General features: G+C 40.3%; 1 protein-coding gene across 5 annotated transcripts in view; it reads left to right on the top strand.

Annotated features, from left to right (window-relative positions):
• The window catches only part of KATNIP (katanin interacting protein), a 179,513-nt gene that overhangs the window by 84,761 nt on the left and 77,795 nt on the right, over positions 1-16,957 (top strand). For all 5 annotated transcript variants that reach the window (XM_084642115.1, XM_084642113.1, XM_084642117.1 and 2 more), the window contains 3 exons: positions 5,305-5,407; positions 10,437-10,649; positions 13,439-13,579. In XM_084642115.1, coding sequence (XP_084498241.1) covers positions 5,305-5,407; positions 10,437-10,649; positions 13,439-13,579 — 457 coding nt within the window. The remainder of the gene's footprint in view (positions 1-5,304; positions 5,408-10,436; positions 10,650-13,438; positions 13,580-16,957) is intronic.

The raw sequence follows: 16,957 nt of genomic DNA, 5'->3' as shown, positions 1-16,957 counted from the left end.
ATATATATATATATATTTGGTCCTATAATAGGAGAAAAGTCACAAAGCTGAAAACAGTTATGAGCTAAATCAACTGGGAGGAAGAATTTAACAAAGAAAAATGTGACTGATAATTGGGACTCATTTAAGAGCACCTTACTAGATGCCCAAACAGCCACAAAGAAGGCTGTGCTGGTTAACAAAACAACCTGGTTTAGAGGAGACGTGATGGCAGCTATTATTATATACTTACTGAATATTTTATATATCTATAGATGGATATAGATATCTTTATATAAATTGAAAATATAGGTATATCGTGTGGCAAGGCACCTCTTTTCTCTTGCTAGCCTTAGCGCTTCCCCCTCAGGTGATGGTGGGCCTGGGGTAATCAGCCCCACTCAGGCAGGGTTTGCCTTCCCCCTTCTGTGCTCCCTTGGTTGTATTTTCAGGGTAGGCCTGAGGGTCGGCCTAAGGGTGATCCTCCACCAAAGAAACAGTCTCATGAACAAAAACCCATGAGGGTACCTTTCTCTACCCCCCTCGCTGGGGCAAGGTGTCATCCTGTTGGTTGCTCTGGAGCATCAGTCCTTCCCCTAGCAGGCACTCAGTTTTGGCTGTCTCCCTATGGGAAGGAACACAAGCTCTCATCCTGGAGCAGTTTATTTCCCTGTTGCCACTAGGCTGGCAGCAGCTTGTCTGTCTGTCTGTCTGTCTGTCTGTCTCTCTCTCTCTCTCTCTCTCTCTCTCCCTCCCTTCCTATCCTCAGAGGAGGGGTTTTTAAAGGCCTCAGGCAGCCCTTAATTGGATTCCAGTGTCCGTAATTGACCTGAGGTAACCATTTCTCAGCTTGTAGGGAAAAGGGCTTTTAACATTCTAGGGATAATATATTGGCCTTCCAGGACCCTCTTGCAGCCGTCTGGCCTGACTTTGTCACAACAGATATCTATCTATCTATCTAGAACAAATTCAAGAAGGGGGAAGCTGAAAGAAAGGAATATGAATCAGAAGTTAGGAATTGTAGAAAATTGATAAGGGAAGTCAAAGGACACAAAGAGAAATCTATGGCCAGCAAAGTTAGACAATAAAAAGGAGTTTTTTCAATATATTAGGTACAAAAAGAATCCTGAAAATTGTATTAGTCCACTAATTGATGAAAATGATAGAATTATCAATAATAATGCAGAAAAGGCAGAAGTGTTCAATAAATATTTCTGTTCTGTATTGGGAAAACATTAGGTGACATAGTCTCATCATATCGTGATGATAACACTCTTTCCATTCCACTAGTGTCTCTGGAGGTTGTTATACAGAAGCTACTAAAGTTAGACATTTTTAAATCAACAGGTCCAGGTAACTTGCATTCAAGAGTTTTAAAACAGCTGCCTGAGGAGCTCGCTGAACCATTTATGTTGATTTTCAATAACTCTTGGAGCACTGGAAAGTTTCAGAAGACTAGAAGACAGCTATTGTTGTGCCAATTTTTTAAAAAAGTCAATGGGATGACAGGGATAATTATACCCCTGTCAGTCTTACATTGATCCTGGGTAATGGAGCAGCTGATATGGGACTCCCATTAATAAACAATTAGAGGAGAGTTATGTAATTAATGCCAATCAACATGGATTTATGGAAAATAGCTCCTTTCTAACTTGATATCTTTTTTTATGAGTTTTACTAGTTTAGCTGATACAGGTAACCATGTTGATGTAATAGACTTTTGTAAGGTGTATGACTTGGTACTGCATAACATTTTGATTAAAAATCTAGAATGATATAAAATTAACATGGCACACATTAAATGCATGAAAAACTGGCTAATTGATAGGTCTCAAAATGTAATTGTAAATGGGGAATCATCATACAGCCGGGTCTCATAGGGATCAGTTCTTGTCTCCATGCTAGTCAACATTTGTATCAATGTTCTGGAAGGAAACATAAAATCATCAGTGATAAAGTTTGTAGATGAGACAAAAAAATGGAAAAGAGGTAAATAATGAAGAGGACAGGTCACTGATACAGAATAATCTGGATTGCTTGGTAAACTGGGCACAAACAAACAGTATGCATTTAATACAGCTAAATGTAAATGTGTACTGTGACGGGTTCAGTCACAGAGACCCCCTTGGACTGTCACCTGATGTGCTGAAACTACCTCTGAGCCCATTTTCTTTGCCAGCTTGGGACTCCAGAACCCTGTCTTGTTGAGCCAGACTTGCTAGCCTGCTGCAACATAGACCCATGGTCTGAACCACGCCCCCAAAGCTGCAGACTTAAGTGAAAACAGCTCAGCAAGTACTCTTGTCTCCAGCACCCAGACACCCAGCTCCCAATGGGATCCAAACCCCAAATAAATCCTTTTTACTCTGTATAAAGCTTATACAGGCAAAACTCATAAATTATCTGCCCTCTATAACACTGATAGAGAGATATGCACAGCTGTTTGCTCCCCCAGATATTAATCACTTACTCTGGGTTAATTAATAAACAAAAGTGATTTTATTAAGTATAAAAGTAGGATTTAAGTGGTTTCAAGTAATAACAGACAGAACAAAGTAAGTTACCAAGCAAAATAAAACAAAACACGCAAGTCTAAGTCTAATATATTAAAAAACTGAATAAAGGTAAATCTCACTCTCAGAGATGTTCCAATAAGCTTCTTTCACAGACTAGATTCCTTTCTAGTCTGGGCCCAATCCTTTCCCCTGGTGCAGCACTTGTTAGTTCCAGCTCAGGTGGTAACTAGGGGATTTCTCATGACTGGCAGCCCCCTTTGTTCTTTTCCACCCCCTTTTATAGCTTTGGCCCAAGGCGGGAATCTTTTTTCTCTCTAGGTCCCCACCCTTCCTTCTAAATGGAAAAGCACCAGGTTTAAGATGGATTCCAGTTCAGGTGACATGATCACATGTCACTGTAAGATCTCCTTCTTTATTACCTAGTAGCTGGAAGACAGGTACACAGGAAGACTTGCAGGTAAACAAACCTATTCACAGTTCATTAATTCTAAAGCACCCTTAATGGCTTCCACTTAACATGTTTACATCAGTAATAAAGTTTATATCTTATTCTCCTAACTCCAGACATAGAAATAATACATACAAACAAATAGGATGAACACACTCGGTAGATCATAAGCTTTGTAATGATACCTTACAAGAGACCTTTTGCATAAAGCATATTCCAGTTACATTATTTTCACACTCATTAGCATATTTCCTTAAAACATATGGAGTGCAACGTCACATGTACATTTAGGAACATAGGACATACTTACAGGATGGGGGACTCTATCCTAGGAAGCAGTGACTCTGAAAAAGATTTGGGGATTGTCATAAATATAAAGGGAAGGGTAACCACCTTTCTGTATACAGTGCTATAAAATCCCTCCTGGCCAGAGGCAAAACCCTTTCACCTGTAAAGGGTTAAGAAGCTAAAATAACCTTGCTGGCACGTGATCCAAAATGACCAATGAGGGGACAGGATACTTTCAAATCTGGAGAGGGGGAGAACAAAGGGTTTGTCTGTCTGTGTGATGCTTTTGCCAGGAACAGATCAGGAATGCAGCCTTACAACTCCTGTAAAGTTAGTAAGTAATCTAGCTAGAACATGCATTAGATTTCCTTTTGTTTAATGGGTGGTAAAGCTGTGCTGGATGGAATGTATATTCCTGTGTTTGTGTCTTTTTGTAACTTAAGGTTTTGCATAGAGGGATTCTCTATGTTTTGAATCTGATTACCCTGTAAGGTATTTACCATCCTGATTTTACAGAGGTGATTCTTTTACCTTTTCTTTAATTAAAATTCTTCTTTTAAGATCCTGATTGCTTTTTCATTGTTCTTAAGATCCAAGGGTTTGGGTCTGTGTTCACCTGTACATATTGGTGAGGATTCTTATCAAGCCTTCCCCAGGAAAGGGGGTGTAGGACTTGGGGGGATATTTTGGGGGAAGACGTCTCCAATTGGTCTCTTTCCCTGTTCTTTGTTTAAAACGCTTGGTGGTGGCAGCATACTGTTCAAGGACAAGGCAAAGTTTGCACCTTGGGGAAATTTTTAACCTAAGTTGGTAAGAATAAGCTTAGGGGGGTCTTTCATGCAGGTCCCCACATCTGTACCCTAGAGTTCAGAGTGGGAAAGGAACCTTGACAGGGATCATGATGGATAATCATCTGAACATGAGCTCCCTGTGCGATATTATGGCCAAAACAGCCAGTGTGATTCTCAGATGCATAAATAGGGGAATCTCAAGCAGGAGTAGAGAAGTTATTTTATCTCTGTATTTGGCATTGGTGCAACCACTGCTGGAACACTTTGTCCAGTTCTGGTGCTCATAATTCATGAAGTATTTTAATACATTGGAGAGGGTTCAGAGGAGAGCAATGAGAAGGATTAGAAAATATGCCTTATAGTGATAGACTCAAGGAGCTCAATCTGTTTAACTTATCAAAGAGAAGGTTAAAGGGTGACCTGATTACAGTATATAAGTATCTACATAGGGGGAAATATTTAAATAATGGGCTCTTCAATCTAGCAGAGAAAGGTATAACATGAAGTTGAAGCTAGACAAATTCAGATAGGAAATAAGGCTTGTTATACAGGAGGTCAGACTAGATGGTCACAGTGGTCCCTTTTGTCCTTCATATCTATGAATCTATAGCACAGGCCAGAGAACGTCCCTGAAATAATTCCTAGAGACTATCTTTTAGAAAGCATCCAATCTTGTTTTTAAAAATTATCAGTGATGGAGAATCCCCCACAGCCCTTGTTCAGTTGTTCCAATGGTTAATTACTCTCACTGTTAAAATGTACACCTTATTTCCACTCTGAATTTGTGTAGCTTCAACTTCCAGCCATTAGATTGTGTTATACCTTTCTTTGCTAGATTGAATAGCCCACTATTAAATATTTGTTCCCCATATAGATACTTACATGTATGTTAAAGAGCCCTCTGGTATCAAATATCTTCTTTTGTGTAGGTAGTTATAAACTGTGATTAAACTTCACCTTCTCTGAATACGTTCTTAAGAAAAATCCTTTATCTAAAATAGCATATCTTGCAAAGCAAGTACATGGGAAATAAAGAAAGAAAAATGCTGCTGCAGTTGATACGGGGGCAGAAATAATCAGTGTTTGCATTGCTTTTTAGGTACATCTTTGTCTGAATTTCATGGGCTTCTAATAGGGTTTTTTAAATAACTGTAATGTCCTGCATGAGTTAGGTGGGTTTTTTTTTCATTCTGAGTTTTCTTCACCTTTACTCTAACTCAGTATTTTTTTTCCAAGTAAAAAGTTCAGAAACAAAATTCCTAAGAGTTTAACTATGTTTCAGGCAACAGAGGAAACTTTTGAAACTCCTGCAGGAAATTGAGAGCTGTTCTAGCTGCCACAGTCACGAAGTCCTACCTACTGAGGAACCGGAGCCAGATTCTGTGGTGAGAAATAAGGCTTGTACAGATAGGTGCAATAATCACAGCTTTGTAACTATTCTCTCATCAAGATCTTATCAAAAACCAAAATGCAAAAGTGGTACTTTGAATGACTTGTTGCCTTGTGGGAGAGGGCACAAGAAACATGACTTCAACACGTCTCAGGGAGCAGGCACAGCTATGGGCATGGGCTTCCTTGGACTACTGAATTGCCAGGGTCTCACTCTCTTGCAGTGAGAAGGGGTCATATGGGTCCTGCTGGTCATATATGTTTGGAAAATGTAGTTGTATAGTGGCACAATGAACTCTTTTTTTCAAAGTCACTTGCAACTCTTGCTCCATAGACACACCCAGCAGGAAGTAAGTTCAGACTGTGCAAGTGATTGGAGTCTTGATTTACCTCTGTGGTTTCCATATATTCCATACCTGAAAACTTGCTGTCTTTCAGATGATGATTGGTCAGAGAGAGGGTATGTGTGTGTATTATAGGTAGAACTCCTACCAACAGCTATAGTTAGGGTTACCTAACTATACTCTTTGTCAAATTTTAACTGTTCAGGCTGAAATTTTCTTAAATTCTTTTAAGAAAGTTTAACCAAAAATAGCTCAACCATTTCTTTAGGGAAAATTAGCTAGTTTTGCCACCGCCTCATACACCTATGTTGCGAGGCAGGCAAGTATCATTCCTCCTTTATTTTACAGATGGAGTAACTGAAAGGTTGCAAAGGTCAGTTCTGGCTGAACTAGGAATTGAACTCAGTCAATAGATTCTACGATGCTTTCCGGAAGCTGAGTGGAAAAGGTGCCACCTGGAGGGAAAGGGGGTAAAGGATACTGCGCGGGCTGGCCGCCACTTCCTGCAGCTCCCATTGGCCAGGAACGGTGAACCATGGCCACTGGGAGCTGCGGGCAGCTATGCCTGCAGATGGTCAGTGTAAACAAACTTTCTTGTGGCCCGCCAGCGGATTACCCTGACGGGCCGCAGGTTGCCCACCACTGGAATAGATAGTTAATTTAGGTGAGAGGGCTGTTTTCCCTCTCTGTTTCTCCATGAGACTTGTCTTCTCCTGATGAGGTGTGCCTAGTTTGCCAGGCTTGAAACGCTGCCTCTTTTCCCAGGAGGCTATATTGATGGACATTCCAACTGTGTCCGTTGCTTGTGGGAGTCCCACATCTTCCAGAAATGTTCTTTTTGTTTAGCTCTTAAGTTCAGGGCTAGGAAGAACAGGGAAATAAAGCTCAGACTGTTGGTGATGGAACGTTCCCTGCAACCACCCTCTGAGCCAGGTCAGAAGACATCCCGTATACATCTGTCCCTGGACAGATCCAGCGCCACATCAACCTTGGGGCACACGTTTGCTAAGAAAGGGGAACCTTTGGAGCATGCAGGGAAGACTCCCAAAAAGTTAAGCATGGACCCTGTATCTGAGGAGCCAGCTCCGAAAAAGACCAGTTCCCCACTGAGAAAGGAACAGCAGTGGGTAGGAGAATGGACATCAAGAGGAAAAACAGTGCCGATACCAATGAAGCTAGCAGTCAGGTAGGCGATACTGGCTGTAGAATGACTGTCCTCAATAGGGTGAGGAATGTAGGCAAAGCCAAGCAGAAACAACTAAGACGTTTGTACACCAATGCAAGGAGCCTGGGCAACAAAATGGAGAAACTAGAACTACTGGTGCAGGAAGTGAAATCAGCTATTATAGGGATAACAGAAACATGATGTAATAGAAGTCATGAGTGGAGTACAGGGATTGAAGGGTATGTACTGTTCAGGAAAGACAGAAATAAAAGTAAAGGTGGTGGATTGTAGCATTGTATATTAATGATGAGGTAGACTGTAAAGAAATTAGGAATGGATAAAACAGAGTCTGTTTCGGTCAAAATCACTTTGGGAAAGAAAGCTACTAGAGGTTCTCTTGGGATAGTGCTTGGGGTATGCTACAGACTCCAGGATCAGATTTGGGTCTAGCTAGGGACCTCTTTAACGTTCACACGTTCCCATTGTCTTTGTCTCTAAAAACTGATTTGGGCTTGCTTTTCTTAACCTTAGGGCAAATTATTACAATGTTATAGAATCTTGTGACTTTACATACAACACGGATACACACATTTTTACCAAAGCAATAACATTCAGCAGATTATGACATTTCAAATGATACCTAACAAGGCATACTTTGTACAAAGTTTATCATAGTTTTGTAAAAGTGGTGAACACAGTAGTATAGACTGTCACATACTAAGGACCAGGGGCTTTCCTCCTCCCTTCTACTCCAACAGAAGTCCCACTCAAACTCCCCTGTTTACAGTTCTGTTTGCTGGCTCCCATGCCTCACCCTCCATAATTCCTCCCTTAGATCTCCAGGACTGGTTCTTGGCTCTTGACCTGCAAGAGGCCTGTTTCCACTTATCTATTCATCCAGCACAGGAAATACCTCAGATTCCTTGTAGAAACATCTGATTACCAGTATAGAGTCCTGCCCTTTGGTCTTTCCACAATACTGAGGGTATTCACCAAGTACTTGGCATTCATGGCAGCTCACCTAAGGAGACAAGGAAACCAAGTCTACCTATACCTCAGAGACTAGCTGATTCGAGGAGATCATCCAACAGGTGACCAACTCAATTCAAGTAACCTTATAGCTCTTCACCTCACTGGGACTCAAAACCAACAGATAAAACTCCACAGTGATTCCAACTCAAAGCATAGAGTTCAGAGGAGCAGTGTTAGACTCCAGGTCAGTGAGAGCTTACCTTCCATAGGAAGAGTTCCAGATAACAGTAAGTCTCATCAACCACCTTGAAGATCATTCAAAAATATCAGTAAGAGTATGCCTTAGACTGCTGGGATTCATGGACTCATGCACCTGTGTTATGCAGTTTGCAGACTTCATCTATGCTCCATAAAAGGATGGTTGAAATTAGTATCTATCCAGCAGACACCATGTGGACATGCTGTACAAGGTCCCACAAGAAGTCTTCATTAAACTGGTGGAAAAACCTCTTCATGGGTACAGTGGAGTATCCTTCTCTACACCTCTATCTACAAAGACTTTGGTAACAGTCACCTTTCACTCAGGGACAGGGTGGCAGAAAGTCTGTTTGTATGGGAACCTCCAGCTGTTCTGTTGGCAATATGTAGATTTCTTGCTCACACCCTTTTTCCTGTAAAAGAATGGCTGTTTAACCAGGGATAGTCCATTTGATTGTGTTGACACCTGGTTGAGGTGTTGGCTAGCATGTCTGGGGAACTTGTTTGAAGCTATTTTCCCAGACTTGGAGCATGTCTTCTATAGTAAAATTTTATAACTTTACATACAGTGCTATCACACATATTTTACCAGGATGATAATGTTCAGCAAATTATGAATTTTCAAATGATACCTCACAAGGCATACTTTGTACAAAATGTATCATAGTCTTGTAAAAAGGGTGAATATAAGGGTAGGGATCTCACACCATTACATCAGCTTGAAGGGCAGGAGATATTCCGGCCCTCATGGCAGGTTTGCCTTCTGCATTATTTAATAAGGACAACATCATCCTCAGGTCTCAACCCAATTCCCTACCCAAAATTGTTTCAGAGTTCCATGCACGCCAATTTATTCATTTCCCAGTTTTCTTTCCCGAGACTTGCTCAACCTTGGGGGAAGCTAAACTTCACATACTTGATGTAGTACTGACATGACAACAACTACTCAGAAACGTATTGGGGCTCTATGTGTCCTTTGCAGAGATTATGATTCAGACAATATCTTCAGAGCTTATCTAAGTGGGTCTCCAACTGTATAAGGACAAGTTATGAATTAGTCAGCTTAGGTCCACCTAACTACGTTAGAGCTGCCTGTTTGAAGAATGTCCCTATTTCTGAAATCTGTAGGGCTAGGGCTAGGGCAGTTACATATAGCTTGGTCCACACATTTACAAAACACTTCTATTTCATGGTAAACACTTGCAGATTGGATCCCCATTTTGGTAGAGCTGTCCTACAACCATTTTGATTCCTACTGCCCAACTCCAATCAAAGAGATAACTGTTTGTAGATCACCAAGAGTGGAATCTATGTGATCAATCACTTGAAGGAGAAATGGCTACTTACCCTACAGTAACTGTGGTTCATTGAGATTTATTGTCCACATGGATTCCACAACCCGCCCTTCTACCCTGCTACTGCAAAGTTCTACTCCTCAGGGATTCTGTTTTGGTGAAGGAACTGTGGTATGGTTGGGCCTGCTCCACCCCTTAGGGCTTCAGATGGGTGTGATGGAGGAGTATAAGGAAGTATAGGGTGCAGGCATGGCCCCAATGGATTCTGCTGGCCAAAATAAGCATATCTCATGTGCATGGGGCATATTCGCACCAAGAGTAGAATCCATTTGGATAACACATCTCAAAGAACCACAATTACTATAAGGTAAGTAATCATTCTTTATTATTGTTTTTAGCAAATCTAAGGATTACATACCAAAAATACAGTAAATAATCATTATGGTTGCAAAGCCAAGCACCCAGAAATTAGAAGGTGCCAAAATATTGGTTGTTTGTGCAACTTCAGTTTGACTCCCAAGGCATATGCTGTCAGAGGCAATTTTTACTTATGGCTCACATACTGTTTGTTCTGCAGAACACCCTTGCCTGACTCACCATACAGAATGAAGTGAATGAGGCAGAGAGTTGCAAGAAGAGAAAGGAGAGTCTCTTGCGTTTAAATGCTTGGGACTGGACTGGGCCCCAGGAATGCTGAGTTCTAGTCCTTACTCTCCAATAGGCTTCCTGTGTGACGTTTGGCAGGACCATGATAATGCGCATGAGCTCAAATGAACATTATCTAAACACCCTAAATTCTGACAAGTATCAGGGGGTGGCCGTGTTAGTCTGTATCCACAAAAACAACAAGGAGACCGCTGGCACCTTAAAGATTAACAGAATATTTGATTCTGACATTTCCTAACTTCTGGGTGCTTGACTTTGCAATCATAACATCCTTTTACTATATTTTTTGTATATAATCTATGTGTATAAACAATCTCTCTTTTAGGATCAGCTGCAAACAAAGGCAGAAGTACAGGATGCCATTTATGTGACTATGGAAATCCTCTCCAATTGGGGGAATGCAGTCAATGTGGGCTTGACGGAGGTGGAATTCTTTGATTTACATGCTGTCAGGATGTTTGTGTCTCCTCATGACGTGGACATCCGAAATGCTGACTCTCCAGGGGATCTCTCTTGTCTGGTCAATAGAAGCCTGAATGTAAGTTGCCCTCATCCCACCTGTACAGGCCTCCTTCATTTCAATAGTTTTCTTTATAGTTTATGATCTCTCAGTAAGCTATTTTCTTTCTAAAACATTTAAACCTGAATTTTACCACTTATTCAGTGATTTTAAATGTGTGTAATATATTGTTTATGGCTATCACTGATGGACGTCTCTGTCCAAGATGGGTGTGACCAATATATAATTAGCACTATAGACATGGATGAGTTTGTGTAATTGAATTTTGAATGTTCGGATTTGCACAATTTCATGCTCAAAAGTCAGAAGACGATAACTCTCTCTCCTTGTGTGTTTACACTGTAATATAGGCTTTAAATACAGGAGCACATTACATTTATAAAACAATGGACTACAATGTAATACATCTATCTGCCAAGATACAATTTTTCTGGAAAGTCTTGTGAATCTTCTGCATTTCCTTATTTTTCCTCTCATGATTAACCTAAATAATTGTGTCTTCTGAAAATTTTGCACCTTTACTTTTTTTTCCAGACTCCTAATATATTTTAAACACTGATCTTAGGACAGAAGTTTGGGGCACCCCACTGCTAACCTTTTGCCAAGGGCAGTCACTGGGTAGAGTAGAAAGAGAAGGTGTTCCAGGCATAGGCGTGGCATGAAGATGAGTGAAAGAATTGAACAAAAGGGGTGTGCATCTTGGAAACATTGGATGAAGTGTAGGCAGCGAGAGGTGGGGGAGGAGAAAGGATGCTCTGTGGTAAAGCCATTGAACTCAGGAATTCTGGGATGAAATCCTGGTCCCATTGAGGTCAGTGGCAAAACTACTATTGAGTTCCACAGAGCTAGGATTTCACCTTGGCCATACACTCACTGTGTGACTTTCAGCAAGTCACTTGAGGTAAAATTTTCAAAAGTCTTTAAATTCTACGGAAAGTCAATTGGACTTCAGGTTCTAAGTGACGTAGGTGCTTTTTGAAAAATTTACCCTTAATCTCTCTGGGCCTCTGTTCCCAGTTTGTAAAATAGGGATAATACTTCTCTCCTTCACACACTGTCTGAAGATAAATGGATTAGTGTATATGAGCCACTCAGATGTAACGGTGATGTGCGGCATATTATTCTGTCCTGTTCTATGCAAGTTCTTATACTGCATGTCTTCCAGTACAGTGCAGTGTGACTAATATCTATCACATGTGGTTTGATCTTTCTATCATACTCTTCCCTGGGGAAAATTGTGTGTGCAGTGTAATGTTTTGTTTTGGTGGTATGTGTGTTTTTTATAAATTACATATATTCTGTGTTATGTGTCTATATGATCAAAGGCAAATTTTAAGACCTACACCTTCCACTGGGAACAAAAGGGGCTGAGGGTTGTGGGGTTCTTGCAAACTATAAGCAGGACCAGAGCTGCCTGCAGCCTTGAAGGCAAGAATAAAAATTTTAACTTTCTAATGACTTCCACATCAACTTCAATGGAAGAATTTTAAAGAGGAGAATGAGGTGGTCCAGAGAAAAAGGAGTGCTCTGGAGGAAAGGAAAAGGTCAAAGTCAGTCCCCGCACACCGCTCTAGTGACTCCCATTCCCCAACTTTCTAAAACCCACTACCACTCTGAAACCCTCCTATACTGAGCTGGTCAGAAATACAGGGAAAAGGGAATATGAGACAACTGAACTCTCTTGTGGGACTGCAGCAGCATTTCTAAATTGAAATATTTTGGGGTTTGTCTGAAATATTTTGGGGGTTGGTCATTCAATTTTTGACCAAAAATAAAAAATTTCCACAGAAAGCATACTTTTCACAAAAAATTCTTGTCAAAAACTCAGTTTTCTGTTGAAAAAACTGTTCAACAGAAAATTTTCAAGAAGTTCTCATACTGTGCACCTTCACCTGACTTTACCTATAGCTGCCAAAATACCATCCCTTCTGGTTACCAGAATATGTCCCACCCTTTTCCTCTTGGCTTTTTAAACCCTTTGCTTCTTACACTTTTCCCAGCTGTTGGCAATGTAAGATCACAAGAGGGTCTCAGTAACCGGGGTGCGGATTTTGGGTTTTGCTTTCTGACCCATGATATAAACTTAGTAGCTGCACATGCGGAGGTAGATCATTGCAGCTACAGGGGGTACTACATTCTTGTGTTTTTTAATCCCTTTTGTCCATTCTCAGATGTCTACTCATATCCATAATGTGGTTCTCTGTGAGGCTTAAAAAACCATCAAGCACACACCTTTGTATATCTGTAAGCTCTAGGTCTAAAATTGTCTGCATAGGAGTCTGGTAAAGCATGAGCAGTACAGAAAATAACATAGAGTCCCTTATTCCCAAGGGTTAAACCGGAAATGTACCTTCAGAAATTGAATTAATCTTTTTTCTCAGTGTCCTGTGGGCACAAATCATACTCTCCTTCCCCTTCCCCTGCCCTCCTCAACTTGCAAGCTGATTAATTTGATTAAAATAAACTGTGGACTGGTTTTGACCCTGCATGTACAAAGCATTGCAGACAGTCTTAGCGCTGGTGAGCATGCAAACTTCTCACAAGCACAGCAGGTAGCAGACCTATATCTAACAGCCCGTCTGCTCTGTGCTTTTCTGCAGGCAGTAGAGTAGAATGTACACTTTGGAGACTGGGGTTAAAGGTTTTTTCTTTTGCTTTCTCTTTAGCAGTCTTGTCTGTCAATTTGTTGTTCCTGTGACTTGGGCTCTCTGCTCCCTTTTTCTGGTGAGCAGTGAGTTAATCACAACTACTTTGCTTCAGGAGAAGAAAAGCGTATTACTAACCATCTCTGCTTGTCCGTGTTTTAGAGCATCAAGGAGTGCTTCCTGTGGACGTGCCCTTTCCATGCACCAGTTCAGCTTTACTTTGTTATCCGCAATCCCAGCTGGTCACGTGACTTTGGTATATCTAAGATCAAGATTTGGAATTACAACACGACGACTCTTAGTGTAAGCAGCTTCTTCTCAACTCCTTGCTGTGTACACTCACCTTAGACCTAGATAGACTCAGGTTGACCTTCCTTCCAAAAGTGTGAAATACATATAGATATTGTCTTCTCTAACAGGAAAGGAGATCTTGCAGGATGTCTCTACTGTGGGGTTTTGTTGTTGTCTTAATTCTAAGTGGTAGACATGCAACTCATAGTGTTTTCACCAACAAAGCCAGTATTCTCTTTCAGAGTCTTGCTAGTATTTCAGAAGGGGTAACAAAATCCTTGCATAGAGTGTTTGTTGTGGCTTTACTGGTAATTAGAAACTGAGACGCTGAAAGGTAAGTGCATCTCAATATGCAGGTCTCTGTTTGGGTTATATTATCAGAATAGAGAAGACTACTTGACTGATCACATGATTAATTTGTAGATGATTTACGAGAGAGAGATCGACTGACTTTCCAACTCAGGTTCCTGTAGTTTTTGTCACTTGAAATTTGGCATGTACAATCTGTGTATGCATGTTAAAATTTTAAAATATTCTAGCATTGCAAGAGACATTACATGGCAGATGGTTACTGATTCATATGTCTGCAATTCACTGTGAAATTATTCTAGTTAGTACACTATGATGTTCAGTTCAAAAAATTCCCAGGTACTGAGTCAAAGAGGATTTTCTGTTGTGGATTATAAATGAGATAAGCTTTATCCTTTCTGACTTGCTCTCATCTGTGTTCTTATATAAGCATATGGCAATACAAATGTACAGAAACTGCCGCAGGGGAAACCGTCTTAACAAACACAATATAACACCAGCTTAAATTATTTTCTGGAATCCTTGTTGCTGTGTGTATTAAATGTGGGTTACAGGATGTTATACTGTAAGCAGGGGGGATACAATGGACCTTTCTGAACCCTTTGAAAAGGAATTCTATTTGTGGAGTAAATAATACTGGTCTGTTGTCACCGTGTGTTGAATATGTTGCAAATGTAACTGTATATTGATTTAATTGTTTTGATACATGAAATAGTTGGAAAAACCCCACTTTGGCTAGGTTCTCAGCTAGTACAAACTAGTGTAGTCCTATTGATTCCTGTGCAGCAGTGCTGACTTATGCCAGCTGAGGATCTAGCCTACTATTTTTCATGTGGGGAAATAATAGAAAATAATTCTGAATGGTCCGCTATCATCTGTGATATGGAAAAGTTAGCACCATTTCTGCTGTATTCATTTTTATTCAAGTATTTTTTAAAGAAATAAATAATAAAGAGCTTTACAATTTAAGTTATAACAGCCCTCTGATCACTCCCTCCCCTGCTAAAATAAATCCTGACCAAAACTACTATTTTGTTAAGATCCTGAGTATCACCACCTGCTTCCCCTTCTTTCCACCCCTCAAAAAAAAAAAGAAAAAGAAAAAGCCATGAGTGGGGAGAAGTGTTTAAATGCATCCCAAGTGAATCCTGAATATTTCTGCAATTCATGCAAAGCTTATCTCAGTTTGAACAAGTACTTCAACAGAAACTGAAATTGTTGAGATTGTTTAGGGATCTGGGATTTTAAAACAGGAACTGAAGGTCAAAAGAAGTGGTTGAAAGAAAACTATTAGAACCTGCCACACAATTACTACAGAAAATTTAATTGATTTAAGTGAAAATGTGTATTAATTTAAAGGACATCTCAAATAAAAAGTACTGTCTCACTGTCATTGTTGATTAAAATGTAAGGGCACTTCTGAAGACATCTGCTGCATGTATTGATTTAATGCAAAGGTGATCAAGGTGATATCTGCCAGGTTTATAGACCTAAATACCTATACAGCAGAAAGATAATCACCAACATAGTCAAGTTTACTAATTTAAGAGAAATCACACACCAAATTTGCAACTGGCTGATTAAGGGCGTGATATAAAGCCTATTAAATGAATAGTAGTCTATCCATTGATTTCACTGGGTTTTGGATCTAGACCTACATTTACTGGATTAATTATAAAGACAGGTTTAATAATGACTAAACTTATAAACTTCAAGGAAATTGCCTTTATTACTTTAACAAAGGTATACATAGAATTAATGGGCTTGCTAAATTTAGTGGCTTAAAGTGTTAGTTAATTTAAGAAGTGTGAATTTCACTGTTCATAAAAAGGCTCACAATTAAATTCATGTTCTCCTTTTGAGAATTACCTCTGTAGAGCCACACTTTTTAGAGCATGTGTTTTAGAATCAGACCTCCTGGGACCTGTGGAAAAACAATAGCCATTAGGGTTGTGTGCATATCTTACTCAAGGAATTAATGCTCTGGGGTGGTTATAGGCACCAAAAAAGGTTATAGGTCATCAAAAAAATATTGATTCTTTGAAACAAACTCTGTGAAACAGGGTCACTTCTGATGAATCTCCCAACTCAAAAAATGTTGAAGAAAAAGTCTTGAAATTGTCAAAACATTTTTGAATGAAAAATTCAATTTTCTGGTTCTAAGATTCATAGATTATAAAAGCCAAAGAAACCATTGTGATGATCTCATCCAGGGATTGGCAACCTTTGGCACGCGGCCCATCAGGGAAAGCCCCTGGTGGGCCGGGATGGTTTGTTTACCTGCTGCGTCCGCAGGTTCGACCAATCGCAGGTCCTACTGGCTGCGGTTCGCCGTCCCAGGCCAATAGGGGCTACGGGAAGCAGCACGGGCCGAAGGATGTGCTGGCCACCCTTCCTGCAGCCCCCATTGGCCTGGGATGGTGAACCGCGGCAAGTGGGAGCTGTGATCGGCCGAACCTGCAGACGCTGAAGGTAAACAAACCGGCCTACCAGGGAGTTTCCCTGGCAGTCTGCGTGCCAAAGGTTGCCGATCCCTGATCTAGTCTGGCCTCCTGTATAATAGGACATAGGACTTCCCTGAGTTAATTCCTTTTTGATGGAGTTACAGTTAACAGTATATATCAGTATATAGGATAAAATATATTAGAGATGTCACAATTATCCCCAAACCAAATATAATACATCCAGGAAATTCAGAGCTAAAATTAAACTGCAGTAAATCCAAACATGTTAATGTATAGAAAAATTCTGCCAGGGCACCCAAACCACCTTACTTTGTCCTCTAAGGATACCATGCAATAATCATATAGGTATGTGAGTCTTTTTTTCCGAGATGAAATTAATCTGGAAATGTCCTTGTTTCAAAAAACCCAAGTAGAATGTTACCATGAGATATTTCTAGTGATTTGAAATAGCAACCATAAATCATTTTTCAAAATGTTGTCTTTTTGATGATCAGATGCACCAATGTGCTCTGGCTGCTTTCTGCTACTCTGAAGCAGCATGAGAAGCCAGAACATATTGGCCAGTTAAACTGTGTTTACAACTACTTTGTTTTGTTAGAGCAGTTTAAAACAGCCA

This window comes from Lepidochelys olivacea (assembly GCF_965140295.1).
Source record: "Lepidochelys olivacea isolate rLepOli2 genome assembly, chromosome: 10".
In the NCBI taxonomy this organism is placed as follows: domain Eukaryota; kingdom Metazoa; phylum Chordata; order Testudines; family Cheloniidae; genus Lepidochelys; species Lepidochelys olivacea.
Note: the sequence above shows the minus strand (reverse complement) of the source record. Positions and strands in the feature narration are given on the sequence as shown.